Source organism: Physeter macrocephalus, chromosome 2 (genome assembly GCF_002837175.3).
Source record: "Physeter macrocephalus isolate SW-GA chromosome 2, ASM283717v5, whole genome shotgun sequence".
Taxonomy (NCBI): Eukaryota; Metazoa; Chordata; class Mammalia; order Artiodactyla; family Physeteridae; genus Physeter; species Physeter macrocephalus.
In genome coordinates, this window is record NC_041215.1 from 12244242 (window position 1) to 12252201 (window position 7960).

The following is a 7960-nucleotide window of genomic DNA, read 5'->3' on the forward strand; positions in this document are numbered from 1 at the left end:
GTGTGGGTTTATCTCTGGGTTTTCTATCCTGTTCCATTGATCTATATTTCTGTTTTTGTGCCAGTACCATACTGTCTTGATTACTGTAGCCTTGTAGCTATCTATTTTACATTTCTTAGCGTATATATGTCCATGCCACTCTCTCACTTCGTCCCAGCTTACCCTTCCCCTTCCCCATGTCCTCAAGTCCATTCTCTAGGTCTGTGTCTTTATTCCTGTCCTGCCCCTAGGTTCTTCAGAACCTTTTTTATTTTTTAGATTCCATATATAACCACATAGGATTATAATTACAGTTGACCCTTGAACAACATAGGGGTTAGGGTGCTGCCTCTCCATGCAAAAATTTGCCTACAATTTATAGTTGGTCATCTCTATATGCAATTCCTCCCTATCCTTAGTTCTTCCATAACCACTCTTCCACATCCATGGATTCAATCAACTGCTGATCATGTAGCAAGTACTATTGAAAAAAAATCCTCATATAGGTGGACCTGTGCAGTTCAAACTCCTGCTGTTCAAGGGTCAACTGTACATTGAAATACAGCTATATAACTCTACTAATGTATGGAATAGTAGCCAATATGCTTCTTTATTAATGTATCAGACACCAGGCTCCAGCAGGGAACTGATAAGGACATAATGTGGAAGTAGTTGATGAAGGCAAAGAATACTTTACATCTGCAGATGTCATGTGATAGGAAAACCTCAGAAATTTCTAAGGGTGGGTGGTTTTGCTGTGGTTTGTGGACTCCGTTTATGGAAGGAAAGGCTAAATTTCAGTTAAAGGATAGTGAAAAAAGATGCAATCCTTCTTCCTATCCAAGCATGGGAAGACCCTGTGTTGCACCTCACAGCTCCAGAGTCCAAGACTTTGAGGGTTTCTGGGCATCTGGTCAACCAGAATGAGGTCAAAGGTCGTTCTCAAACAGGTTTCATGTATATTTTTTTGTCTCTAAGACTATTTAGGTCAGCTTATGATAATTATGGAAGTTGAGACCTGGAATTCAGAGTGTGAAATAGGTTTTGTCATTTCCTGAAAACCTGCCTTCAGGAAGGAAAATGTGGAGGGGCCCCAACTACTCCTTGGTCCTTACACTGTGATGTTTCAGACTTTTTCTCAGACCCTGGGAGGACGAGTCTGAAGGTAAGTGGGTCTTGTGGCTCATGATTTCCACAAGACATGGAAGCTGAATTTCCTTCTTAAGTTGGCAAAATTCAAATGGGCTTTTGGAGAGGAGCATTGATGACACAAGGTTAGAAAGAATATCAGGATTCATCTAGCAAATCCTGGCTCTGTCATTTTGTTAGAGAACCTATGTGTCTTGAGGGATGGTGAGTAACAGATGCAGCGGGAACTGGCTCTTTGGGGGAAGGTGACTTTGGAATTGAGAAATCGGGGTCCTTGGCTAAGGGGCTATTTGTCTCAGAGTACGACAGGCTCAGACCTTAGAGTGGTTTCTGCTTCTTGGCCAAATAATCCTATTTCAGCTATGGAGTGAGCTCCAGCACCTTCCATATCCATTCAAGAAAGAAATCCCTCATGTAAATTCTTCTTAAGGAAGGAAGGCCCTTCTCCTGTGGGCCTCTTGATGACAGAGATAGCATCCTTTTCACTTTTACATCCCCCAAAAGAGGCATATCTGGCATAAAGCGAGGACTTGACAAATTCTCACTTGTGAAACACATGAATGAATACGTGGGCAACGCTGTATAGTGCTTGGGTTGTCTGACAAGAGACCTGGACCCCATAGCCCTGACCCTTGTGCTCTCACTTGGGCCTTCTGCAGTGCCACCATGCCTCTATCTTCAACCCCGAAGAGTCTCCTCACCACCTGTGTCCTCACCACCTTGGTTTTCAGCTCTGTAGGTAAGAATAAACAAATGGCCCCTTTCTCTCAAAGACTGGAAGGGTAAGGTGGCAACACAGGAGAGGAATGCCCACTTAGGAGAGACCAGGTTCAGCTCCAGGTGCAGTGATGAACACTTCAGAGATGGAGACCCTCATTAGCATCCCAGGCCATGGGCAGCTGAGAGGGCCTGAGCCTGTGTAGAGGGTGGTGGGTTAGTATGAGTGGGGCCTTATGTGGCCCTGGGGAGGAACCGTGGACTGAGTGGAAGAAGGCAGGCATCCAGCCCCACAGGGAACAGGTTTCATGGCACTTTGACTCTCAGGAATGTCTGGCTATTGGAAACATCAACTATGATTCTTGACAGTTTTCATTCCTGAATTACTTTCTGAACAATTTTAATTTCTTTTTCATAGAGAGTTACCAATGTGTAAACTGCTCTATGTATATATGTAGTACTGACCCACAGACAACTTGTGAAACGTCTCAAAGCTGCTTCAGCTACAAGCAAGAATTGAAGACACCAGGTATGCTGTGCCAGGCCCCTGCCCATGCTGCTAGGCATGTGGGACAGACAAGGAAGGTGTTTAGAGTGAGGGAGGTTGCTGTGTTCCCCAGCTTGATGGAGCGTCTCACTTCCCTGTGTAACAGAGTTCAAACATACTGCTCACCACATGACAGGCTGATAAATCGGGAGACTAGGTGTTGGGCAAGGAATGGTGATTTTATTTGGAAAGCAGCAGAAGATGGGGACTAGTGTTCCCCAAAACCATCTTACCCAAGTTAGAATTCAGGCTTCTTTTATACTAAAAGGAGAGGGGGTGTAGTTGGTAGTTGCAAACTTCCTGGTGCCGGCCAGACTCTGGAGGGGATATGATGATCCTTTGTTCCTGCAGCTGTCCACATAGGTCTCGTGACATGCTCCTGTAAACCTCCAACAAGACAAATGTTATTTTTTGTTCTGCAACTTTTTATCTCTAGGTGAATGGAAAAGTGTTTATACCTTTAAAGGTCAAGCCTGGGAGGCCTTGAGAGTGGGCTATCATATATATTTCAGGCTATAGGCGACATTCTTTTACAAAAGGTGCAGAGCCAGCATGACTGAACACAGGAAACAGAGCACAAAGGTTAGAGCTAAAGGAATAGATCCAATATGGAGTCAGGTTAGTTTTTCTTTGCTACTCCTGTGCATCTTCTATTTTACCTTGCTTCCTTATGTCTTGCCCTACCAGGATGGGGCTGGAAGTGTGGGGTGGGTGTGAGGTGTCAGGGAGGGAGGCTCCAGGAAAAAGGATAGGCCATCCTGGTTCATCATGAACCTCACGGGGATATGACACTCCCATTCTAACAAATGCTAATGTTACCGTGTGCAAGTTCATGTGCCTGACACACAGTGAGGTCACAAAACCTGAAATGTCAGAGTTTGGAGCAGAGGAAAGTTTATTGCAGGGCTATGCGAGAGGGATGGTGGCTTGTGCTCAAAACACTTTGAACTCTAAGAAGGTTTCAGCAAAACATTTTTAAAGGCCCAGTGAGGGAGGGGTATCCATGAGGTATGTGATCAGCTCCTGCACAATTCTCTGATTGGTTGATGTTGAGGTAACAGGGTGGTTAATGTTACCCATCCTTAGGTGCCAGAAGGTCTGGGGGCTCATGATCATCAAGTAATTAATTTCTTCCACTTGGTGATGGCTTTTAGCATCTGAAAAACTCTGGAAATATTTATGAGATACTGTTATCTGGGCATTTCCAAGAGGAGCTACAGCAGAGGATACGGGAGAGAGGTTTGTCCCAGGAAGGCCCCACAGGGTCCTGTTCGGTTACACTAACAAATCATCCCTCCATGTTTCGTTCCATGGACCAATGCAGAAAGACTCTTCTGAAGAAGTGAAAAGACTAAAAACAAAGTGATTGGAGGCACAGAATTCTTTAATACTTGCTGTCCATTTGGGCATCACTCCCTCTATGGTTCAGAGGGGACATTCCCTCTGGGATTGGTTCTTTGCAGGGCAGCTCTTACATTCTTTGGAGGAGAAAGGCTGTTCTTCAAGCTCGTGTGTCCCACTGGTCTTCTCAGCATCACTGGGGGATAATCAAACATTTGGGTACAAGCGCCAGTGCTGCCAAGATGAGCTGTGTAACCAAGGGGAATTACGAGGTGAGTGCCAACACATCTCTACTCTCTCTCCCTTCCCAACCCTGTTCCCAATTCATTGCCTTAAGTCTCTGCCTTCCAAGTACCTTCCTGTGACATGTCTCTCTGCTTCTGAGCTGCCCAGTGATTTTGCTCACTGATTGCCTTTCCTCCCTATGTAGGGATGGATACAAGCCCTTCTGCACAGGAGACTGAATGACAGTTAGGTGGCTGGAACTGGTCTTGGGGATTTACTCTAAGTGTGATTTGAGGTTAAATTATTTACTCTCCCATTCCAGCTGAAAAGTTGTCTTTCCTTATCTGTTTAATTCCTCACTCCCTTAACAGTACTTTTTAGACCATAGCTTATCTTCTCTCCATTATCTGAGCACTTTTCTCCAGCCAAGACAGAGAAGAACAGATGACATCAAACTACTAGAAGATCCTTTTGGCTACATCTTCCCGCTTAATACCTACCTCCCCTGCACCCTCCATGCCATCCTAGTTGTAAATAATTTTGATTTTGGGGGGGTGGAATCCTTGAATAACCATGACTCAAGAAGAGGGGCTAATGTTTTCAGCTCTTTTTAAACTTATTCTTTAAGATGAAAATTTTCTCTTCATTCAGTGCCTCAGAAATCCCCAAACCCCAATGGCATTAAATGTCCTGCATGCTTCAATGTGAATGACTTTTCCTGTAAACCAGTTTTACTCAACTGTACTGGTGCAGAGACAAAATGTGTCAACGTTATTGGCCAAGGTACGGATATTTTGCCAGGTGTTTTGGTGTTCATCTTCTTCAATGTTATATTGTATTAACTATCTATTGCCGTGTAACAAATTACTCCAAAACTTGACAGCCTGAAACAAAACAATCATTTGAAAAAGGAAAAGAAGAAGGAAAAGGAGGGGGATGCGGAAGAGGAGGAAGGAGGAAAAGGAGGAAGAAGGGGAGAGAGGGGGGCAAAAGTGGGGTTTTAAATAATCTAATCTCAGAAGTGACATTATCATCACTTCTGCTGTATCTTGTTGGTTGCACAGACTAACCCTGATACAACAATGGAAGAAACTACACAAGGGCATGAATACCAGGAAATGGAAAACATTAGGGGCCATCCTAGAGGCTCAATACCATAGACAGCAAGGGCTGGTACAGGGGCAAGTGCTGGTTATCCCTTCAGGCTTTGGAGGAAGCCATCTATCAGGAGAGGAGAGGATAACACAACTGCTTCCCATAGCAGAGTCTGAGACTTGGGAACATGTCCTATCACGACCTCCTGGAATTGGGCCTTGACGCTTTGGCAATGAAGAGGGTGACACTTCAGTTCTGGCTTTTCAACATCACTACCATTATTGCTATTACCAAACAACCATAATCAAACACTTAATTTTTACGTGGTGTCATTCTGAAATCTGTAGAGGGATTTGTAATTTTCCTGAGTGGGATAAAAGTATATATTTGTGATAAAGAGCAAATGTACCATTCAGATAAGAATTGGGAGAATAACCATAGTATTGGACTGTACAGCTAGAAGGGGCACCATCAGTTCTTTTCTGATCAACTTGTAAAAGGTTTCATGAAATTAGTGGTATTTTAGGAGATGATTAAATGATAAGAGAGAGAATGTGGTGGGAATGGAGGCAAGTTATGCCTTTCTTTTTTTGAGAAGATTTTGAAGGAAGACCTAGGGCTATCAGATGAATTGGAGATGAGTGAGGAAAATGGAATGTCACAAAGGACACAAGGGAGGGCTGGGGCTTTGATAATGGGGCAGTCTCTCTACTCCAACTTGCCATGGAAAGCATAGACATGCAATGAGGTTCCACAATGCTAGCATCCCATTAAATTCATAGCCCTGGGGAGAAGGAATCTGATCCCAAGGGGGATCTGTATTTCTTCCCTCTGGTTTCCTCAAGGAGGCAAAGGTAAGGAAGAAAACAGGCACCACAGGGACACTTTAGCTGAATACATGAGTTCTGACCTCCAGCCTTCTTCCCTAGATCAACCATCTCTCCCCTAGTCAGGACAAAGTGGCCCCAGTCTTAGCCATGTGTCTGAGACTGCAGGGGTCCTTCGGGGTCCTTCCTAAACTGGGAAGATGTTGGGGTCAGAGGGAAACAAGTCTTGGTCCCTGAACAGAGCTAGAGCTGTGGTTGTTGCTTCTCTCACAGAGGACAGAATGATCACAGATTCCAGGGCACTCTGAGCACCCTTTTCTTCCTCAAGGAAGGCAGATAGAATAGGATGTAGGTGAGGAGGTGAGAAAGATGAGAGAAGACTAACTCCTGGATCTTTCTCTTGGCAGTTGGTCCTTTTCTTGCAATTTTTGCCATGGGTTGTGCTACTGAAACTGCCTGCAACTTGAAGGATACAAGTATATCGAATAACATAAAACTCCATACATATTGTGTTGAAAGCAATGGGATACCCCAGGGGACGTCCATCACCTCATCAATCCTGACTGGTCTCTTTCTACTCAAAGTTTTGCTTTGATTTTTCAGGCCTTGCCAAGCCATTTTCCTACAAACCTGAAAAAGTTGGAGTCCTTGGACGGCTCCCCTCCCCAACATTCCCCAAACATTGCAGAATTAAAGGACTGATACTTAAGTGTGTGGGTAATTACTTGTACTTTAGGGAAAAAAAATCCTATTCATTCTTCTAAGGGGTTCTTTCTTCACCCAAAGTAGCACATTTCAGAGGAGGTATGAGATGACATCTATAAGAATCACTGTGATCTGACCTATGTCACTCAGTTCAAACCTTCACACACACCCAGAACACACCTCTTTCCTGACAGTCTCAATTTTTACTCCTAATCCTTAACTCCCCATTGCCCCCCAACCAATGCTTTTTTTTAAATTAATTTTTTATTTTATTTATTTATTTTTGGCTGTGTTGGGGCTTTGTTGCTAAGCGTGGGCTTTCTCTAGTTGCGGTGCACGGGCTTCTCATTGCGGTGGCTTCTCTTGTTGCAGAGCACAGGCTCTAGGCACACGGGCTTCAGTAGTTGTGGCACACAGCCTCAGTAGTTGTGATTCGCAGGCTCTAGAGTGCAGGCTCAGTAGTTGTGGTGCACAGGCTTAGTTGCTCCGCGGCACATGGGATCTTCCCAGACCAGGGCTCGAACCCGTGTCCCCTGCATTGGCAGGCGGATTCTTTTTTTTTTTCCAATGGTTTTTATTTTATTTTTTTAATTATTATTTTTAACATCTTTATTGGAGTATAATTGCTTTACAGTGGTGTGTTAGTTTCTGCTTTATAACAAAATGAATCAGTTATACATGTACATATGTTCCCATATCTCTTCCCTCTTGTGTCTCCCTCCCTCCCAACCTCCCTGTCCCACCCCTCTAGGTGGTCACAAAGCACTGAGCTGATCTCCCTGTGCTATGCCGCTGCTTCCCAGTAGCTATCTATTTTACGTTTGGTAGTGTATATACGTCCATGCCACTCTCTCACTTTGTCTCAGCTTACCCCTCCCCCTCCCCGTATTCTCAAGTCCATTCTCTAGTAGATCTGTGTCTTTATTCCAGTCTTGCCCCTAGGTTCTTCATGGCCATTTTTTTTTTTAGATTCCATATATATGTGTTAGCATACGGTATTTGCTTTTCTTATTCCACTGTATATATGTGCCACATATTCTTTATCCATTCATCTGTCGATGGACACCTCTCCTCGCACACCTGAAACAATGGTCTCTTGCCTCTTAGGCAGGTCCAGCCTTTTTCCCGGACTCCCTCCCAGCTAGCTGTGGCACACTAGCCCCCTTCAGGCTGAGTTCATGCAGCCAACCCCAGTCCTCTCCCTGGGACCTGACCTCCGAAGCTGGAGCCTCAGCTCCCAGCCCCCACCAGTCCCGGCCAGCGGGTGAGCAGACAAGCCTCTCAGGCTGGTGAGTGCTGGTCGGCACCTATCCTCTGCGGAATCTCTCTGCTTTGCCCTCCGCACCCTGTTGCTGCGCTCTCCTCCGCGGCTCCG

General features: G+C 44.9%; 1 protein-coding gene across 1 annotated transcript in view; it reads left to right on the top strand.

Moving 5' to 3' along the window:
• Positions 1–1794: 1794 nt before the first annotated feature.
• The window catches only part of LOC129392846 (putative uncharacterized protein MSANTD5), a 23600-nt gene continuing 17434 nt past the window's right edge, over positions 1795–7960 (top strand). Inside the window, exons 1-3 of the mRNA XM_055091259.1 lie at positions 1795–1867; positions 3856–4005; positions 4610–4741. Coding sequence (XP_054947234.1) covers positions 1795–1867; positions 3856–4005; positions 4610–4741 — 355 coding nt within the window. The remainder of the gene's footprint in view (positions 1868–3855; positions 4006–4609; positions 4742–7960) is intronic.